This window comes from Crocuta crocuta, unplaced genomic scaffold (assembly GCF_008692635.1).
Source record: "Crocuta crocuta isolate KB4526 unplaced genomic scaffold, BGI_CrCroc_1.0 scaffold50, whole genome shotgun sequence".
NCBI lineage: Eukaryota > Metazoa > Chordata > Mammalia > Carnivora > Hyaenidae > Crocuta > Crocuta crocuta.
The window spans coordinates 8,166,704-8,187,106 of record NW_027527428.1 but is presented as its reverse complement, the minus strand read 5'-3'; the positions used below and the strand labels follow the sequence as shown (position 1 = coordinate 8,187,106).

The 20,403-nt window shown below is 52.0% G+C and overlaps 2 protein-coding genes across 4 annotated transcripts in view; one reads left to right on the top strand and one right to left on the bottom strand.

The window, feature by feature from the left end:
* The window catches only part of TBCD (tubulin folding cofactor D), a 152,421-nt gene that overhangs the window by 99,845 nt on the left and 32,173 nt on the right, over positions 1–20,403 (bottom strand). For all 3 annotated transcript variants that reach the window (XM_077755900.1, XM_077755920.1, XM_077755910.1), the window contains 4 exons: positions 15,996–16,132; positions 14,888–14,948; positions 13,924–13,998; positions 8,328–8,422 (listed from right to left, as the gene is read on the bottom strand). In XM_077755900.1, coding sequence (XP_077612026.1) covers positions 8,328–8,422; positions 13,924–13,998; positions 14,888–14,948; positions 15,996–16,132 — 368 coding nt within the window. The remainder of the gene's footprint in view (positions 1–8,327; positions 8,423–13,923; positions 13,999–14,887; positions 14,949–15,995; positions 16,133–20,403) is intronic.
* Positions 844–3,187, top strand: ZNF750 (zinc finger protein 750). Its single transcript, XM_077757067.1, has 2 exons — positions 844–2,279; positions 2,421–3,187. The coding sequence occupies exons 1-2, from the start codon at positions 844–846 to the stop codon at positions 3,127–3,129; spliced, it is 2,145 nt and encodes a 714-aa protein (XP_077613193.1). The 3' UTR covers positions 3,130–3,187.

Genomic DNA, 20,403 nt, shown 5'->3' with positions numbered 1-20,403 from the left:
TACTCCACACTGCTCACAACGTGGGCGGTGGTAACAGGGCGGCGAAGGAGAGCATTCGGTCACTCACACAGCTCAGAAACTCACCTTGATGGCATCTTAGAACCATCTGAGTCAACATAAACACGGTGCTTACATGTGTCTGTGAGACAGCATAAATGCTACTCACCAGTAACGTGGACTTCTCATTTGATTTTGGAAGCAGTAGGGTAGGACTGCATGTTTAAATATTCTTCTTTCCTAAGTAGCCACACGTAGAACACAACACGATTAAACAGGACAGAACAGTCAAGGAGCCATACACAGGCCGGGCCCCTGTGGTCTTGGTCAGTGCAGTCAGAGGAGCACCACAGAAGCCATGAACATGGACGGGGGAGTGGGGTCCCAGCAGTCAATACAACCTCCCTGGCATCCAAGGCCTCAGGTCACAGGACAAAGATTCCCAAAACTCACAGAATTACAGGTGTTCTCAGAGCCGGCACTAACACACCACACTCTTCTTGGCCCCAGGCCAACTCTTTCAGGTCAGACTTGAGCAAACAGGAACACGGTGGGGGGGCTGGTGGCCAGCTTACAAGGAGGGGGCAGTTGGTGCTCATCTCGTCCTCGCACTGACGAGGCTGGTGACCCCTCTGTGCCTCCAGGTGACCTACTGTGAGGCTAAGGCTCTGCTCCTCCATTGCAGCCCCCGCCCCAATGAGCGAAACCTCACCCGTCAGACCCACAGCACATGGAGGAGGCTGCAAATAGAAGCACTTGGAAACGAAGCGAAGGAGAAGCAGCGGCCACCAGATCGTAAGCAGCGACCGGACTAGCGAGGGGACCAGCACCTACACAAGAAGGAACATGAGTCTTCTCAAAGAGCGAAAACCAAAGAAGCCGCATTACATCCCGAGGCCTCCAGGAAAACCCTTCAAGTATAAGTGTTTCCAGTGCCCTTTCACTTGCAATGAAAAGTCACACCTTTTCAACCACATGAAGTACGGTCTCTGCAAAAACTCCATCACTTTAGTGTCAGAGCAGGACCGCATCCCCAAGTGCCCCAAATCCAACTCTCTGGACCCTAAGCAGACAAATCAGCCAGACGCGGCAGCAAAGCCCACCTCTGCCAAGCCTGTCACCAACGGGCTCCCACACTTTGAGGCCAAGCTCCAGCAAAGCCTTGGCAAGGACGACATCAAGGAAAACGTGGAACTGCAGGCACGTGGGCCCCACAGGTGCCCAGGACAGAAGCCTGCTCTCCAGGAAGAAGCAGCACCCCTGAGTCCAGCTCCAGAAGCCACCAGGGGCACTCACCCTGTTCTGGAAGGCATCGTGCGGCCTTCGGCATTTGTCCCAGTGGGAGAGCACAGACTCAAAGGGCCAGAGCACGCTGAAGCTCCTGAACTGCTGGCCCTGCCCGGCCCCACAGCCAAAGCCACCTCCTTCCACACCAAGTCCGCATTCCATGCTCCTGGCTACCCGTGGAAACCTGGCGCGCCTTTCCTCCCGCCTGAGTTCCCACACAAAATCCCCTCCACAAAGGGGTTTCGTGCCATTTCCCCTTACATGCACCCCGCAATCCCAGAGTACCAGCCGCACTTCTACACAGAGCACGGACTGGCCACTGTCTATTCACCCTACCTACTTGCTGGGAACTCGCCTGAGTGTGATGCCCCCCTGCTGTCCGTCTATGGGGCCCAAGACCAAAGGCACTTGCTGCCTCCCCCGGGGCCGGTCCCCAAGCACCTGAACCCCCCCTCGGCATATGACCATTACAGGTTCCTCCAGCAGTATCACTCCAGCCTGCCAATTCCTTATGGGTTTTACAGGCCAGAGTCTGCGTTCTCCTCCTACGGGCTCAGACTTCCACCCGTCACGGGCATGTCCAGAGATCACAGCTCTCACCTACTGGAAGAGGCTCTGCTCTACCCGGCCCTGAGTCCATCCAAGTCAAGTCCTTCCAACACGCACAAAAAACACACAGAGTTTGAGAAGGAGAGCCCAACTCCCGAGGCCAAAGACCCCTCCCAAGATGGGCAGCGGGACACAGACGGAACCAAAATGAGCCCTCGTGCAGGCAGCGCAGCCACTGGCTCCCCTGGAAGGCCGAGCCCCACCAACTTCACGCAGACAAGTCAGCCATGTGCCGAGCCGTGCGGCCTCTCGGACAGGCCGGCCGCCAGCACCCTGGGAAGGCTCCACCAGCCCGAACAAAGCCTCACAGCCTTCAAGCCTGTCAAGAAAAGTACAGAGCACCCACATTCCCAGGCTCTGGAAAACAGAGAAGAGTCCCCAAAAAGGTAAGAAAAATTCATTTTCAAGATCTCCAAAGCATGTCTCTGATTGTGCTCCATTAGCCAAGCTCATACTTGCTCAAAATGCTTTAAACCATGGCTTTCCTAAGCAAGGTTCCTATTAAGGCCTCTCTTTGCCTCTTCCAGCCTCGACGCCATGAACGGAGACACTCCAGGCGAGACAGGAAGCACCTCTCGTGGTCCAGAGGCTGCACCTCCCAGCCCAGAGGATGGCCCCAGGATGGCCCCGCTAAACCTCTCTAAGAAACCAGAGGCCAAAGCAGCCACTCACAGCCCCGTGTACAAGGACTTTGCAGAAGTGCAGGATGTGCCTCTCAACCTCTCGGTGAAGGACCCCTGTAACGCCCTGACTCCGAGACCTCCCTTCCACAGCCGACCGCAAGAGGCAGAACCCGCCCCTGCCCCCGCTCAAAACGCTGCCACGGAACGTCCCGAAGATGGGCCAGAACATGCCCAGATGAACCAAAGCAGCCTCGATGCAGCAGAGGTGCCACCAAGAACACCTGCTGCGAAGGCCCAGGACGCGAGGGCGCTGGACAGTGGCGACGAGCAGAAGCAGACGGCCGCCGTGGCCCTCTGCCAGCTGGCGGCCTACAGCCCAGGGAACGTCCGGGTGGGCGATGGGGAGCCCAAGGCCCCAGAGTCCGCCTGCCCACAAGACACACCCACTCTCAGTGCCACGGAAAACCTGGAGGCTCAGTGTGACCTCAGACCCAGAGGCCAAAAGAGGACAAGCCCCAGGGATGCAGGGAAGTCCCAGCAAGGAACGAAGAAGACGAAGCCGAGCGACACAGCCAGAGTGTTCACCCTTCGTAAAAGAACTCGGGTGTCTTAGTGCCGGCTCTTGCCAGATGCAGACACACCTTCCAAAGTAGGTTACAACAGCAGCGACTCTTCACTGCACCTTAGATTTCCCTCGTCAGTTCTTATAATGCAGCTTCCTTCTTCTCAGGAAGGAAGGCAGGGAGGGAGGGAGGGAGGGAGGGAGGGAGAGGGAGGGAAAGAGAGAAAGGAAGAAGGAAGGGAAGAAGGGAGAAAGGCAGGAAGGGAAGGGGAGAAAGAAAAGAGAGAAAGAGAGAGGGAGAGAAAGATGAAAGAAAGAAAGAAAGAAAGAAAGAAAGAAAGAAAGAAAGAAAGAAAGAAAGAAAGAAAGAAAGAAAGAAAGGGGAAAGGAAGAAGGAAAGAAGAAAGCAGCTGCAATTCAGGTTTTGAAAATATCAAGCAAGAATATTCAAAGGTGCTTCTACTTTTGGTTGTAAAAATATTTAAATGACTCATACCCTTAAGACTGAGGAGTTCAACATTGACTTTCATTTTTGTAAAATGTAAAATGGAATGCACAGATTAAAAGACAGCTTTGAAATGTAATCCATCTTATAGGAAGACCATTAAAAATACTTTTCTTATAAATATATTAGCACTAGAATAAATTGCTTTTAGCTGTTTTGCTATCAAACCTATTGTGTGTTTTGAAGTAGATAACAATTACTGGAAAAAGATGCCATAAAATTTTTTTTTTCCAGTTCTGTCATTAAAGTGCTATATGTAAAAATTATGTGATTTGTTAAGAGTGAAAATACACAAACATCAAGAGGCTATTTATACAAATAATTTATTTCCAGGAAGAACACGTATCGCTGGTAAAGCTACTGCTAACGTGTTCTATTTCTGTATGATGTTACAGTGAACTTCCTGACTCGTTCAGCCTCCTTCTCCATTTTCCAAAATGATGTATACATGGCTAATTTTCCAATAAACTCATAGATGATGTTAAGAACACATGAACTCCGTGTTACGTGTTATTGTCTGCCACAATAAACAAACTCCACAAAAGAGGAAAAGAGCTGAGGCATCAGTTAAATAGAGAAAAAGCATGCCGGCCAGTGCAAGAGCGCGAGCGTGTGGCGAGATCTGGGGTCTCCGAGTCCACAGCCCCCTGGGGCTCCCCAGGCCTCAGGCTCCCCAAGCCTCAGTTCCTAAGACTGCCGCCTGGGGAGAGGCCGTCTGCACCTGCGCGTCTCACCCCGCAGGCCCTCACAGGACCCCCTCCTCCCACTTTTCAAGAGGGCCCCGTCCTGCAGCACATGGCAGTGCGGCGCTGAGGTGTGCCTTCAGACCACGTGCCGCTGACCCAAAAGGTCAGGGCTCACGGCCGAGCCGCGTGCTCTCCGCTCACCAGCATGCCAGGGCTCTCTCATCTCCAGATACCAGAATGTTTTGACAGAGAGCAAAACAGGGTACCCCTGCTTTCCAGCAAGTCAACACCCTGCAGGAAGCAAAACCACACATCAGAGGCTGCGTCCCAGGCTCAGGACCCAAAGCCAGGCACCCTATAGACAAGCTCTCGCCACGTGCTCCACACACAAGAACGCAGACCTTGCATGTCAAGGGCCCAAAGATTCTGATAACACCATGTTTTACAGCTCACCTAGAAGTGTCAGGCTTCATCTTAAGTGATAAGAAGAGGAACCAGGGCAGTTAATGACCACCCTGCCCTCCCGGGACAGTGCAGCACGGGAGCAGATACAGGCCTCAGGGCTCCCGGGGAGGGCAGAGGCCATCGCGACCTGCAGATTTTCGCTGTGGAACTGTGTGTGCCTGCCGCACAACCGACGCCTCCTACTGCAATTCCTCCAAAGGTCACATGTGACAGACACAGCCACAGAGACCCCAACAGGCCCTTCGTATCTGTCTCTCAAAGCACCACTGCAGTCCTAGATCTTTGTAACAAGGAAACGGTCGTATGTTTTAATTAAGTCACCCGTCTATACTCACATGCGACCCAACCTCAGAGCTGTTAAGTTTTTAACCTTTATACATAAAAAGTAATAAACCCTAAAAAGTTAAATACAAAATTATTTCCCGTGATCCATCAATTTTACCCCTAGGTATACACCTAAAAGAAGGAAAAGCAAGGACTCAAACAGGTAAGGAAACACTAATGTTCACAAAAACACTCACAATAGTCAAAAAATGGAAGCAAGGGACGCCTGGGTGGCTCGGTGGGTTAAGTGTTTGACTCTTGATTTTGGCTCAGGTCATGATACCACAGTTCATGAGATCAAGGCCCATGTCAGTGCACAGCCTACTTGGGATTCTCTGTCTATCTGTCTCTCTCTCTCTCTTTCTCTCTCTCTCTCAAAATACCTAAACATTTTTTTTAAAAAAGAGATGAAAGCAACACAAGCCTCCACGGACAGGTGAACAGGTAAATAAAATGTGGAACACCTTACAGCAGAGTACTATGCAGCCATAAAAAGGAATGAAATTCTGCCACCTGCTACCACACGGACTAACCTTGAAGACAGTGTGCTCAGTGAAAGGAGCCTGACAGAAAAGGACAAATCTTGTTCAAGTCCACCAGACGAGACCGTGACGACAGGCAAATTCATAGAGGCAGATAGAGGAGTGATTACCAGAGGCTGCAGGGGAGAGGAGAGGAGACACATGGTCTCAGTTCAGGATGATGCAAAGTTTTCAGAAACAGGGATAATGGTTGTACAAACAGTAAATACCACTAAATTATACACTTAAAAACAGCATGGCAAATGTTTATGTTACATATGTTCTATAATTTTTTTTTAAATAATATACTAAAACCACTGAATCACATAAATAGGTGAACTACAGCTCAATAAAGCTGAAAAAAAAAATTCTAAAGGGGTCCTTCAGAAGCCCCAGCAAAGAGGGGGGAAAAAGCTGACCACAACCTTTCTGAACAGTCTTACCAGGGGCCCGTGCAGTCTGCCCCCATCACCAGCTCTGGTCTTCAGCACGACGCCACACTCCACGGGGCAGGAAGACGGGTGGGCATGAAATGAAGCACACACACTCACCACGGAGAAAAGCACTTTAATTCAGTAGGACAGAACAATTGCTTCACATGCGAAGTCAAAGATGTCTCGTTATGGTACTCACTTTTCTCAGAGACTGGAAAGTCCAATGGTTCAAAATGTACAAAGGCTAAAAGTCAGCAAGGACTTGGGGCACCTGGGTGGCTCAGCATCCAACTTCAGCTCAGGTCATGATCTCACAGTTTGTGGGTTCAAGCCCCACATCAGGCTCTGTGCTGACAAAGCAGAGCCTGGAGCCTGCTTGGGATTCTGTCTCCCTCTCTCTCTGACCCTTCTCCGCTGGCACTCTGTCTCTCTCTCTCTCTCTCTCTCTCTCTCAAAAAAAATAAACATTGAAAAAAATTTAAAGAAAAAAAAAACTCACAGTAACAAAAAGCCTAATTTTTCAAATGAGCAAAGGATTTGAGCAGACATTTCTCCAACAAACATATCCATGGCCAGTAAGCACATGAACAGACGCTGAACATCATTAGTCACGGGAACACAAATCTGAGCCACAAAGAGATACCACTCCACACCCACTAAGAGAAAACCAAGCGTTTGGTAGGATGTGGAGAAACTGGAACTCTCACGCTGGCGGAAAGGTAAAATGGGACTACCATGTTGGAAAACAAACTTTTTCCTCAAAAAGTTAAAGATGGAGTTACCATAACACCTAGCAATCCCACTCCTACATACATACCTGAGAGAACTAGAATCTTCCACACAAAAGCCTGCACACGGGTCACCTGGTTGGCTCAGTCGGTTAAGTGTGATTCCAGCTCAGGTCATAAACCCAGCTGTGAGAGGAAGCCCCAGGTCAGGCTCTGCGCTGAACGTGCAGCCTGCTTGGGATTCTCTCTCTTTCTCCCTCTGCCCCACTCCCCCACTCATGTTCTTGCTCCCTAAAATAACATTTAAAAAAAGTTTCTGCATACAAATGTTCATAGCGGCATTACCCATAATAGCCAAAATGTAACAAATCCAAAAGTCCATTAACTGATGAATGGATAAAGTGTGGTGTAGCCACACGGTGGAATATTAGTCAGCCATAAAAAGGAACAAAGACTACATGCTACATGTAACAAAGTTACACACTACAACATGGATGAACCTTGAAAACATCACACTAAGTGAAAGAAGTCAGACACAAGACCACTCTCATAGATTCCATTTTATAAGAAATGACCAGAAAAGGCAAACTTAAAAAAACAGAAAGCAGATTAGCGGTTGCCTGGGGCTGGGTGTGCTGAGGGGAAAAAGGGAGGGTCTGCCCCTGAGTAGGGGGTTTCCTTCTGGGGCAGCATAAATGTTCTGAAATTAGATGATGATGGGTACACAGCTCTATAAAATACACTATAAAACTGAACTGTACACTCTACATGGGTGAACTTCACGGTACATACATTGTGTCTCAATAAAGTTCCCAAAAATAAATAGCAAGAGTAAATACAATTTTGAGGGTCTAAGAGCCTTCCTCCCGCTCCACGATGCCAAGTGCAAAGCCATCACTTCTGACATCCCACAGCCCAGGTGCTACAGAGTAAGACGCAGGGTCTCAGCTATTTGTGCAGAGACATCTTCATTCTGGACAGAAGTCAACCCCCAGTGTGCCGAGCACCTGTGGTGACCCACTCCAGGATGTGACCTTCTCCATCCTTCGCAGGTATCCTTTCCTTCTGCCCAGAGGCACCACCAGCCACCCCCAGAGATGACCCCCACCAGCCAGACAGGGCCACACCTCTGCGCGTCCTGGCCCAACAGCTGGGACACGCTGGCTTGGAGCCTGGGGGTCTCCTCTTCGTCTGCCGCACTGTGCTCCTGTCCCCTGCTCAGGCCCTCCGCCCCCTCCCCTTGCTGGTGTGAGCCTCCTTCCTAGGGGACCATGACGCCACCCCAGGTGATAAACAGAGGCGGTGCAGAACTTCTCAACAGGCTACAGCACCCCAGTAGGCTACAATACCCAGTGTCTGCGGTACTGACATTTCACAGCAGGGAGAAGAGGAGTCAGAAAATCAGAACAGTCGACACAGGAAGGAAAGCGGAGAGAAACAGGCCCAGTCCACTCTGTCCCGCAAACAGTGCTGTCAGTGAGGGCAGAGGCCCAGTGTGCTCACAGCTGGGGACACGGCGTGACACGAAGCACCCAGGGAGCTACAAACAGTGCTGACAGTGCGGAGCAAACAAGCGCAGAACTCACCATCTCCCAGTCGCGAAGGGAGCAACAGACCTCTTCTGCCCAGTTCCGCCAACGCCAGACAGCCGCCGTGCCAGGCGTTGTCCGTCTCCTGAAAACTGAGACACACAAAAAGCCTGAGACCTGAGTGGCCGTGTCCACTCCTCCCCAGCGTGTGCAAACTGCAGGTGTCCATCCTGTGCCTGGGAGCCTCACCAAAACCACTAGCGAGTTGGAATTTTTTATTTTTTTAACACTTATGTATTATTTTTGAGAGAAAGAGTTCAAGCAAGCAGGGGAAAGGCAGAGGGGGAAGGGGGGAGGGAGGGAGAGAGGGAGAGGGGAAGAGGGGGAGAGGAGGAGGGAGGGAGGGAGAGAATCCCAAGCAGGCTCCACACTGTCAGCACAGAGCCTGATGTGCTGCTCGATCCTACAAACTGTGAGATCATGACCTGAGCCGAAGTCAAGAGTTAGACATTTAACTGACTGAGCCACCCAGGCGCCCCTCCCCGTTAGTGAGTTTTTAAAGCATTTGTTGGCTAAAGAAATAAAATCCTGGGGCGCCCAGGTGGCTCAGTCGGTTAAGCGTCTGACTTCGGCTCAGGTCATGCTCTCATGGTTCTTGAGTTTGAGCCCTGCATCAGGCTCTCTGCTATCAGTGCAGAGCCTGGAGCTGCTTCAGGTTCTGTGTCTCCCTCTCTCTCTGCCCCTCCCCCACTCATGCTTTGTCTCTGTCTCTCTTCCTCTCTCAAAAATAAACAATAAAAAAAGTAAAAATAAAATAAAATCCTGAAATTTAATTGCAGGTAAATGCTGTGCTCAGTACTTCTCTTCAGATCTCCCAATGACAAGGACAGGTCCTGGGAGGGCCCCACATGGAAACCACAGAGAAAGCGGCCTGCAGATATGCACTGGCGGNCACCCCCCACCCTCCACCCCCCCCCCCCGCCACTGCCGCGTGTGCCAGCTGACTACACAGCCAGGGACTCACCCTGTTCAAGTCACCAAAACCCCAGTGACTTGAGCAGTTCATTGAAAGGGACGGGGAGATCTTTCCTGGCTCAGAGTAAGATTAAAAAGTTAGAATGAAAAGCCTTTTAGAGAATCGTCCCACACTATTTGAAACACAGACTTTTAATACACGATTATGCCAATTACTCAAGTGGTAAAATTTTATATCTAATAACAATGTTCCTGAAGTGGTCTGGAAGCGCTCTTGCTTCCCGGTGTACCTCTGGCATTATGACCAGGGAGAGGGGCTTCTCGGATTGACAAGGGCTGTCCTCAGAGTCTCTACACTTGGCTGCCAACATAGACAGGGAAATACACTTCCCCAAAAAGCAAGAGACTTCGCAGGGCTCTTTCCTATCCTAAACCCAACAGTTTGAAGGCAAAGAAATATTGAGGAAAGCCAACTAAATTGCATGCCTCGCGAGCAACAAGCACAAGAACATTCAGTCAGGAGAGAGCGCAGGCCCACCCGCTGAGCAGGCACACGGCAAGTCCCTCCCGTGTGCCAGGGCCTCTGAGGAGTCAGAGTCACTGAGTCCCTCACCTCTTCATCAGCCAGTGCCAACTTACAATTCCAATTACAAATGTTTTAGTTCCAAACGTTTTAAAATTTTTCTTTAATGTTTTATTTTATTTTTGAGAAAGAGAGACAGACACAGAGCGTGAGTGGGGGAGGGGCAGAGAGAGAGACGCACAGAATCCGAAGCAGCTCCAGGCTCTGAGCTGTCAGCACAGAGCCCGACGCGGGGCTCGAACTCACCAACTGCGAGACCATTACCTGAACTGAAGTTAGATGCTTAGCCAACTGAGGCGCCCAGGTACTCCAGGTCCCAGATGTTTTATTAAATATGTGTCCTGAAGGCTACATGACCATTTCAAATTTTAATATTGGCACTTTTGTGTACTTCAGAATTTTAACTAGAAAGAGATGCTTCTGGGGGCCAGGGTGGCTCAGTCGATTAAGCGTCCGACTTCAGCTCAGGTCAAGATCTCACAGTTCTTGAGTTCAAGCACTGTGTCAGGCTCTCTGCTGTTAGTGCGTAGCCTGCTTCGGATTCTATGTTCCCCTCTCTCTCTACCCCTCCCCTACACACACTGTCTGTCTCTCTCTCTCTCTCTCTCTCAAAAATAAGTAAACATTCAAAAAAAAAAAATTTTTTTAGGGGCGCCTGGGTGGCTCAGTCGGTTAAGCGTCCGACTTCAGCTCAGGTCATGATCTCACGGTTCGTGGGTTCGAGCCCCATGTCAGGCTCTGTGCTGACAGCACAGAGCCTGGAGCCTGCTTCCGATTCTGTGTCTCCCTCTCTCTCTGACCCTCCCCTGCTCATGCTGTCTCTCTCTCAGAAATAAATAAAACATTAAAAAAAATTTTAACTTTTTTAATAGATGCTTTATGTTTTCCATAAAGATTTGATACCATGTGAAAGAACCTTATAAAAGATCAGCATTAAAATGACTCACTTACCACTAACACAGTCACCAGTTGCACCAGTGTCTGTCTCCAAACTAACTGCACACACTGCTGCTCCCCAACAGCTGTGGAAAGGTGCAGAACCTTCTGCCAGGCTGTGAACTGTGAACTGAGGGGGACCCAAGGAAGACCATCGTCCTGCCTACACTGCCGGCAGACTCACTCCTGGCTTGGACTCACATCCAGGGGACAGGACACAGGGAGGGGATGATGGCCATGTGCTCACACTGGTCTTCACTGTTAAGCCCCGTGGGGGCGTGTGTGGCTTCGTGCTACATAACCTAGCTTGCAAACAGAGCAGGGAGAGGAGGGGCAATTCTGGGAGGGGCGCATGCTCACATTAATGAAATTAACATCCTGTTCTGACCCTTTCAGAAGCAGCTGGCGGCTCACCGTCTGTCACCGTATGTCCCACAAGAGGAGGAACAAGATCACAGCTGTGCCAGGTCACCAGTCAGTCCTGCCGCCCTCACACCACACACACCTTCCAACCAATAGGCTCCTGCTTCTCAGGGTCTTCAAGCATTCTGGTCTGGGGGGGACCCCTCTCTAAGCCAGGCTCTGCACACAGGCCCTTTCCCTCAACGTCCTGCTTGCCACTCCAGGCTGCCGGCCCTGGGAATCAAGAGCAGTTAGGGAGTTTCCACCCTCCACAACTAACTACAAGACTCAAAGGAGCTCGTCACAATGACAAGACAAAAGCAAGAAGCGTCTGGAGATCAAACTGATGAAGATGACTAAAGTAGACCATGGTGCAGGCCAGAAGAAAAGGCCAGATGTCTGGCCAGAAGAAAACGTGTCCCAGGAGTTTGGTCAAGATGCACCAGGGTGAAGGGACCCAGGCCTCCAGGCAGAGACACAATGGCCAGAGGAGTGAGGGAGCTTCAGGAGCACTGGAATGGCCACCGCAGGGAAAAGCCAGCGCCAGAGACGCTCCCGGCAGGGGCTGGAGGGGACGGGTGCGAAGGGAAGGAAGGAGGCTGGGCAAGGAAAAGCCCGAGGGAGCACTGGGTGAAGAGACCGTCCTAAACCCCCGGAGGGCAGGTGCAGAAATGCTCTAAGGAAGGAAACAGAAAAAAAGACCTGAGGCAGACCTGCCATGCCCTGGGCAGACCTGCCATGCCCTGGGCAAAGGGCCCAGGGAGGAAAGGCTCCCAAGCCCTGGCTCAAAGTGCTGCCCTCTCCAGAGAGCAGGCTCCACCATGGCCACACAAGAGCCACGTCTCACAGCCGCCCAGGACCAGCAGTGTCCAGCATCATCAGCACACCCAACACCATGCCCCCAGAGAAGAAATCCAAGGGGACACCCAAAAACAAGCCAGCAGAGGGGTGCCTGGGGGGCTCAGTTGGTTAAGCGGGTGACTTCAGCTCAGATCGTGATCTCACAGTTCATGGGTTTGAGCCCCACGTCAGGCTCTGTGCTGACAGCTCGGAGCCTGGAGTTGCTTTGGATTCTGTGTCCCCTCTCTCTCTGACCCTCCCCTGCTCATGCGCACACGCTCCTCTCTCCCAAGAATAAACATTAAAAATTTTTAAATAACAATAAATAGGTAAATAAATAAATAACACAAACCAGCAGAATCATCATATGGACAGGGAGCACTTTCTTTTCCCTAACACGGGTGTTTCAGAATGACAGTAAGGCGTGCACGTTTTCTGCTAGCAGACGGTGGTGAAATGTTTCCATTCCAAGACACACCGGCCAGACACATGGCATTATTCTGTGAAAGGTGACCCACACGTGACATCCTGTTGCCCTGCACTCCTGAAATTGTTGTTGAGCAGGCTCAANGGGTGCGGGGAGGGGGGGCACAAGCCTGCTCACAGAGCATCCTCAGCAATTAGCATATACAGCTGGGCCCCAGGAGCGCAGACAGACCCTCCCCTACACCCACAGTGGCAGCCGCAGAAGAACAGCAGCTGGCTCATGAGGGCAGGAGTGAAGCTGGGGCCCAACCCTAGCACTCTTCTTAGAAGCACCTGCTTCTGAAACCCCTAGAAAGGTTTTCACAGGCAAAATTAGGAGTCCTCTGGGAGCAAGTGCACCAAACGTGCCGTGCACCCAAGCATGCACCCTAGCTGCCAGAGTCCCTGCCTTGTCCCCTGGGCTACAGGCCCCAGGCCCAGACCCCAAGGACCTGCCATTTGCGCGTCCCAGCCCACACCTGCACCACAGGCCAACCAGACACAACATGACCACTATCACATGGTCCAATAATTTAAGTTCAAATCCAATAAAATTAAATAAAATGTAGAATTCAGACCTGGATCATACTAGTCTCTTTTAAAGGTTTCAAGAGCCATGTGTGGCTAGTCATACACACACAGCCACCACAGAGGCAGACCCAGAATGTCTGCCTCACCACAGACATCCTCTTGGACTTCACCCCAGTGACCCCAGGCTTCCTCAAAGGACGAGATCTGTGTGCATACATGCTCAAAACCAGTTTTTAAGGTTTATATTTCATTTCAATTTTTGTCATAATTAATTTTTGAGAGAGAAAGGAAAAGTGCAAGCACACAAGATGGGGGGGCGGGGGCGGGCACAGAGAGAGAGGGAGACACAGAATCTTAATCAGGCTCCAGACTCTGAGCTGTCAGCACAGAGCCCAATATGGGGCTTGAGCTCATGGTCTGTGAGATCATGACCCAAGCCAAAGTTGATCTCAACCGACTTGAGCCACCCAGGTGCCCCTTTCTTAAGGCTTTTAAATGTAATGGGGTCTAAGCTAATAAAAGAAATATAACAGAGGGGCGCCTGGGTGGCTCAGCTGGTTAAGCGTCCAACTTCGGCTCAGGTCATGACGTCACAGTTCATTAACTCGAGGGCCATGTCGGGCTCTGTGCTGACGGCTCAAAGGCTGGGGCCTGCTTCACATTCGGGGTCACTCTCTCTCCCTCTCTAGCCCTGCCCTGCTCACTCTCTCTCTCTCTCTCTCTCAAAACTAAATGTACATTTCTAAAAAATTTGTTTTATAAAGAAATACAACAAATAACCAGAGTTCTCAAATTTAACTTCAAAAGAAAAAAGAAGGCTGTTGAGGCTCTAACAGCTCAACTGAAAGAAAATGTAAAAGGACAGAAGAGAAGCCACTGCTTTTAACCAGAAACGCATCTCCCTTTAATCTTCTCACATACCTGAAACAATCCAACACAGACCCGACCACATCATCCGCCAGCTCTTTGGGAAGCCTCGCAGCCATCCTACCAATTCTGAAAGACAGAAGCAGCCCTCCGTCAGCATCACGGGCCCGTCACGAGGGGCCCGCACCGCTAGGACATGTCCCCTTTTCCCTCCCTCCAAGAGTGGGAAAGACGGGCAGACCCAGGGTAAGCGTCACACACGTTCTGCTCTACACAAGGCCACCTGCCTGGTAGGGAGCCCCATCCTAGTGACAAACAGACTGACACAGGCATCTCCCGACGGAGGGAGACAAAGGGGCGGGTGTGCCCACAGGGCAGCCGCAACGATGCTCAATGGCACCACTGTCGGCCAGACCCCTCCAGACCACCCCCCTCCCCACCTGGCAGGCCGCCGCACATCCACATAGACACCCTAACGTGGAGCAGCATCGCTCCGGGCCCACCCCACCCCAACCACACGTGACCTAGGGCTCAGAGGCTGCCTGCTGCTGAAGCGAACACCTCCCCCACGAGGGCACCTCTCTGCAGGCCGTCCCCTCAGGCAAACAGAGGACAGACACCAGTTTCCCTCTGGGGGGGGCTCTGGGTCTAGATAAGGTCATGCTAGCCCCGCTCGCTACATAGGGGGCTGCGCCTGCCTATGAAAGTGACGGGGGCTGTGCTGCTGAGGACACGAAACAGAAAGGAAAGGAAAATCTGAAAGGCAAAAAAGGCAAATGGGATATGCTCGTAATTCTGCCCACTTTAGCCAGAAAGACAAGAAAATGAAGGCGCCTCATTCCCCAGTAATTACCTTTAAAATGAGAACATAAAGCAATAAATGTAAATGAGAATAAACTGTTCCACCTTTTAAAAATTTTGAAGCTGTTCCCAGCACTCAACTGCTTAAGACGGGCTGAATGACAGAAAATACTCAGCCCCGGGCCCAGCTCCCCGAGGCAGGACAGCAGGCACCTACCCTTTGGCTGCAGACCACCGCACAATCGTGTCCTGGTCCTTCAGCCCGACCAGCAGCTGCTCTGCAAGAACACAGGAAGACCAGGTCTGTGAGCTCCACGCACTCGCCCCTGTGCTAAGGAGGTTCATTTCCAAGCTTGACCATCCAAGTGACCATCCTGCAGGTCACTCAAGAGCACCATGAAGGGAGTCACATTAAGAATATTAATTCTAATTACAAGAAAAAACACTTCCTTTTCTTTGTTTTTAAAAAATCATTGAAAGCCTACTCCTGCCACTGTTGCCAAGAAACAGATCCGCCCACCAGAGCCATCCCCTGGCAGAAAGCACCAGTAAGGAAGACTTCCCAAGGTCACTGCAAGAGGGTGCAGAAAAGGGGCTCTACTAGGGTCTCAGGCACAGGCCAGATTCCAGAAGAGCCACACAGGGGCCCGAAGGAAGTGGGGAGAGCCCAGAGGCTGCTTGGAAAAGGGCCTGGCAAGCTTCAGTCAACAGAAACCTCGACCAAGGGCACCAGGCAGCCTGGTAAAGGCGGACACGGAGGAAGAATGGGAGCCTGTGAATGAGTTAAGTTCACTGTAACCGGAGCAGTGTAGGGCCTCTGGGGGTGTGGGGACAGTCAGCACCAGAGGAGGCACAGGGCTGTCCTTCACAGGCCCACCTGGCAGGGGTGGGGGAGCAGGCAGGGTGTGCAGGGCCAAGGGGATTTGAAGCAGAGCTCTGCCCTCAGGTAAGAGTGGGGCAGGGCCCAGGGCAGCCACCCCTCTATCCCCCCAGAAGGCCTGAAGCCACCAGCCGGATGCACCCAGGTCGGGATCGGGGGTAGGCTGAAGGCGTGGAGCTGTCCTAAGGTGCCCGGGGAGTGAGTTGGAAATAGGAGGGCTCACACAGAGGAGCAAACAGAATGACAGGGTCCAGGACCCAAAGCATCGTGGGCCTCCAGACTACAGGCAAGCGGCCACAAACTCCATGTAAGGTGAGGGTGAGGAAAGTCACAGAAGGCCACATGCAGCAGCACAGAGAGGTGACAAAGGCACACGGCCAATAAATGCACCTGAGAGGAGCCTCACCGCCACCCCAAGACCAGAACCGGCAGGGACCACACCCACCTATCACGCTCTCCACCTCCTCAGGGACGTCATAGTCTCCGTCGCCGGCGGGAGTCTCCACGTGCGTTTTCAGCTCCTGCTGACTCTGGGTGCAGAGCTGCAGGTTAGCAGCCAGTGAGCGGCAGCCACGCTGGTACCTGCACAAACACACGTGACCTCGGACCCGCGGCTCCCCCCAGAGCCCCGAGGACAAGTTATCTCGACGATGGAAATCAGGGATTTGCTGTCCCGTAGAATCTTAAAGGATGCCTGTAACAATTCCATGTGTTTTACAGAGACAGGATGGAATAAAGACAGAGCGGTTAGCGGCTGGCGTCCGCAAGGTCAGCCACAGGACAGGGTGGTTGCACTACTCAGAAGTCCCCGAGTACTGTGCGGGGTCCAGGCAGAAAGGCAGGGGACAGAGCGGGACTGCAGGAACGCGCCCGGCACTCACCTTCCTCACAAGGTGCTCTGCCTCCTGCCCTTACTGCCCTCAGGCCCTTGGCGCCCCCCGATCCTTCAGTCCACACTGCAGACAGCTGTCTCCATAGCCTCCCTCTCAGGCCCCACCAGCCCCAGCCCTCCTCCCCCTAACCGAGGCCACCGGCATGATCCAGGTGCCGTGAGGCCATCAGCACAGGCCAGATCCACCGTCTGACTCTGCACAGCTCCTGAACGTCCAGCTGCCGCGGTGTCTGCATCTGTCAGAGGAGGCCTTCCCCCGGAGGCCTGTGACACGACAGATGCAAGGGTGTGCACTAAAGGCCCATCGCTGCTGCCCTTCCTCCGGGAAGGTGGGCACCAGCGCGCGGCACTGAGGCAAGCACGCACGGGCCAGACTGGCGGGTGGCCCTGGAGCAGCACAGAGCCTGGAGCACACGAGGTGCCCGAGTCCGGGTACAGCTGCATCTGGGGGCGGCAGCCGGAGGCAGACTCCTGAACGCAGACAGCTAGAGCTTCACAGACAGAGCCCGGAACCTGAACACCGGCCCGAGCACCGGTGAGTGTGGCCCTGAGCAGCTCATTAACTCTCTGAACCGGTTTCCAAGGCAGGAGAACAAGGACAGTGGCAGGCGGCCCTCCTTCTCGCGTTCATGCAATCCTCTCGTCTGGGTAAAGCCCAGACCCAGTGACTCCTGATGGGAGAGCACAGCAGTGAGGGGTGTCCTTCCCAAAGCAACTCAGGACGACTGCGGCTTCGGTCAGGCCGCCTCCTCCCTGACAGAAGCCGGCCACCGCGCTGTGCGCGGCCCCGCAGCACGAGCGCCAGGAGGCCGCCAGCAGGCAGCCCACGAGGAACGGAGCCCTACCAGCAACGCTACGAGCGTGCCTGGCCACAAGGCCCCCAGGTCGAGCCTGGAGATGGCAGCAGCCCTGGCCAACACCTTCGTGAAGCCTCAGACACACCCTGACCACAGGACCCTGCTAAGCTACCCCCAGATTCCCAATCCACAGAAGTGGTGACAACAAAGATGCATCACCTTGGGGTGCCTGGAGGGCTCAGTCAGCTGAGCGTCCAACTTGATTTCAGCTCAGGTCACAAACAGCAGGGTCATGGGACGGAGCTCCACACTGGGCTCTGCACTTGGCATGGAACCTGCTTAAGATTCTGTCTCTCTCCTTCTCTCTGCCCCTCTTCTACTCGCTTTCTCTCTCTCTCTCTAAAATAAGTATTTTTTTTAAATGCACTTTGAGCTGCTAAACTTTGGAGTATTCTTTCACATAACTGTGGTATTATCATTTATAATAAGAGATCTATATTTGGTCTTTGCCCATTTTCGGATTAGGGTGTCTTCTGTTATGTCTATGAAGTGACTTCTGGAAAGCCCCTAGTCACCTAAGGATGGGAACGGGTCACCAAGGGACCCAACCACATGACTGGAGGGGTGGAACTTTCAGTTCCACCCCCAACCTCCAAGGTGAGGAGAGGAGCCAGAGGTTGAGTCCATCACCAATGGCTGATGATTTAATCAACTGTGCCTCTGTGACGAAGCCTCCATAAAAACCCCAAAGGATGGGGTTTGGAGAGCTTCTGGACTATAAGCACATGGAGACCCAGGGAGGTTGGCTGTGCCCCGACACCTCGCCCTCTGCACCTCTTCCATCTGGCTGTTCCTGAGTTATATCCTTTTGTAACACACTGTGACGTAGTAAACAAAACGTTTCTCTGACTTCTGTGAGCTGCTCTGGCACATTCATCAAGCCTGAGGAGTGAGATGTGGGTCGGTCGAGTCACAGGTGACAACCTGGACCCACTACTGGCATCTGAAGTAATTCAGGAAGTCGGGGGCAGGGGGCAGTCTTGCAGGACTGACCCCTTCCCCTGAGGGGTCAGACACGACCTCCGGGTGGACAGGGTAAGAATGGACCCCCAGCTGAGTGCAGGGACACACTGGTGTGGGGTAAAAACTACACCTCACAGCTGAGGGTCAGATCCGGAGGAGCACCAGGGAGCTAATCCAGGGAGAGCAGCTAGCAGCCACCACAGATTACGCTTGAGGTGACAGATCACACTCAATGGCTGCCGTCCTTGCTCCTGTCTTCCTCAAACGAGCACACACGCTGATTATTCCATAGGCGAAGTACTCACCATAACCCTCAGTAACCAGAAACTATCAAGATGATAGAGACGTTAGATGCTCCAGTCGGACCCACCCTTCCGCCACGAACAACTACAAAACCCGGACAAAAGGCACCCACTGGTGCCCACAAGACCAACCGAGTCCAGGCTACAGCCCCGCACAACAGGCAGGTGCTCAGGTGCAGCCCACTTCACACCCCTGCTTCCCGCCCAGCAGTGCTTCTTTTCTTTTCTGATTTTTTTTAGAGAAAGAGAAAGCACCTGCACGAGCAGGGGAGAGGGACAGAGGAAGAGACGGAGAATCTAAGTGGGCTCCACGCTCAGCTCAGAGTCCTACATGGGGCTCAACCCAACCCTGGGATCATGACCTGAACCAAAATCAAGAGTCAAATAGTGCTCAACAGACTGAGCCACCCAGCGCCCCCATCACAAAGGTGCTCTCTTTTTTTTTCCCAACGTTTATTTTTAAGAGACAGAGAGAGAGGGGGGCACAGAATCTGAAGCAGCTCCAGGCTCTGAGATGTCAGCACAGAGCTTGACACAAGGCTTGAATTCATAAACCATGAGATCATGACCTGAGCTGAAGTTGGACACTGAACCGACTGAGCCACCCAGGCGCCCCCAATGGTACTTTCTAAACCCCAGCACAGGAAAGGAAGGTCCAAGCAGAAAGCAGCAGTCTTGCTGGGTTGGAGAAAAAATAGTCACAATTACAGAGATGGCTAGTATCTGGGCACAGATAATGGAGAAAAAGTAGCTGCTGAAAAGGAAACCCATAATTCTGCACAGAAGTCTCCTTGGATCCCTGGACAACCTCTAAGACGTGCAAGTGCAAGGCAAGACCCAGAGGCACCAGCTGAGAGCAGCCAGGAGGCTGAGAGCTGAGCCCAGCAGGGGAGCGCACAGCCATGCACTGGAAGTGAGCCGCATGCTGCAGGAGCAAGAGCTATGCTCCAGGGAGAAGGAACGGAAAGAAGACCAAACTAATAAAGCCTCGGGAGGAGGGCACAGATCAGTGAGTTACCAGCCTGCCAGGCAGGCTTCCTCCTCATCAAGGGAAGACAGCCAACAGGAGAAGGGTACTGAAAATAAAGAAGATAAAACAAATTTTAAAAAACTACAGAAGATGGAAGAAACAAAAAACAGCAAGAGGATAGACTTAAACTCAACCACGTTAATAATTACATTAAACGCACATGGAAACGCAGTCTGAACAAAATAATGATGATGCGAAATTCTCTCCCTTCCCAAGTACAGGTTTATATACCTGGGATGGGAAGCACCTGGGAGGCTCAGTTAGTTAAGCGTCCAACTTCGGCTCAGGTCATGATCTCATGGTCTGTGAGTCTGAGTCCTGCAATGGGCTCTATGCTGACAGTTCAGGGCCTGAAGCCTGCCTTGGATTCTGTGTCTCCCTCTCTCTCTGCCCCTCCCCTGCTCCCGTTCTCTCTCTCTCAAAAATAAATAAATAAACAGTTTTAAAAAATTTTTTTTAATAAAACCTTTTGGGGTACTTGGGTGGCTCAGTCAGTTAAGCGTCCAACTTCAGCTGAGGTCATGATCTCACGGTTTTGTGAGTTTGAGCCCCACATTAGGCTCTGTGCTGACAGGGCAGAGCCTGCTTCAAATTCCGTGTCTCCCTTTCTCTCTGCTCCTCCCCCACTTGCACATTCTGTCTCTTAAAACATAAACTTATAGTACCTGTGATGGTCAATTTTATCTGTCAACTCAAGTGGGCTACAGAGTTCCCAGATATTCAATCAACCATTATTCTGTGTCTGCCCGTGAGGGTGTTTCTAGATGAGAGTTCACATGTAAATTAGTAAACTGAAAAAAAGACTGCCC

Bases quoted from the DNA above. Each gene is read 5' to 3' on its own strand.
- ZNF750 (XM_077757067.1), top strand. From the start codon at position 844: ATGAGTCTTCTCAAAGAGCGAAAACCAAAGAAGCCGCATTACATCCCG. The intron at 2,280-2,420 runs GTAAGAAAAATT...TGCCTCTTCCAG, and splicing joins AGAGAAGAGTCCCCAAAAAG to CCTCGACGCCATGAACGGAG.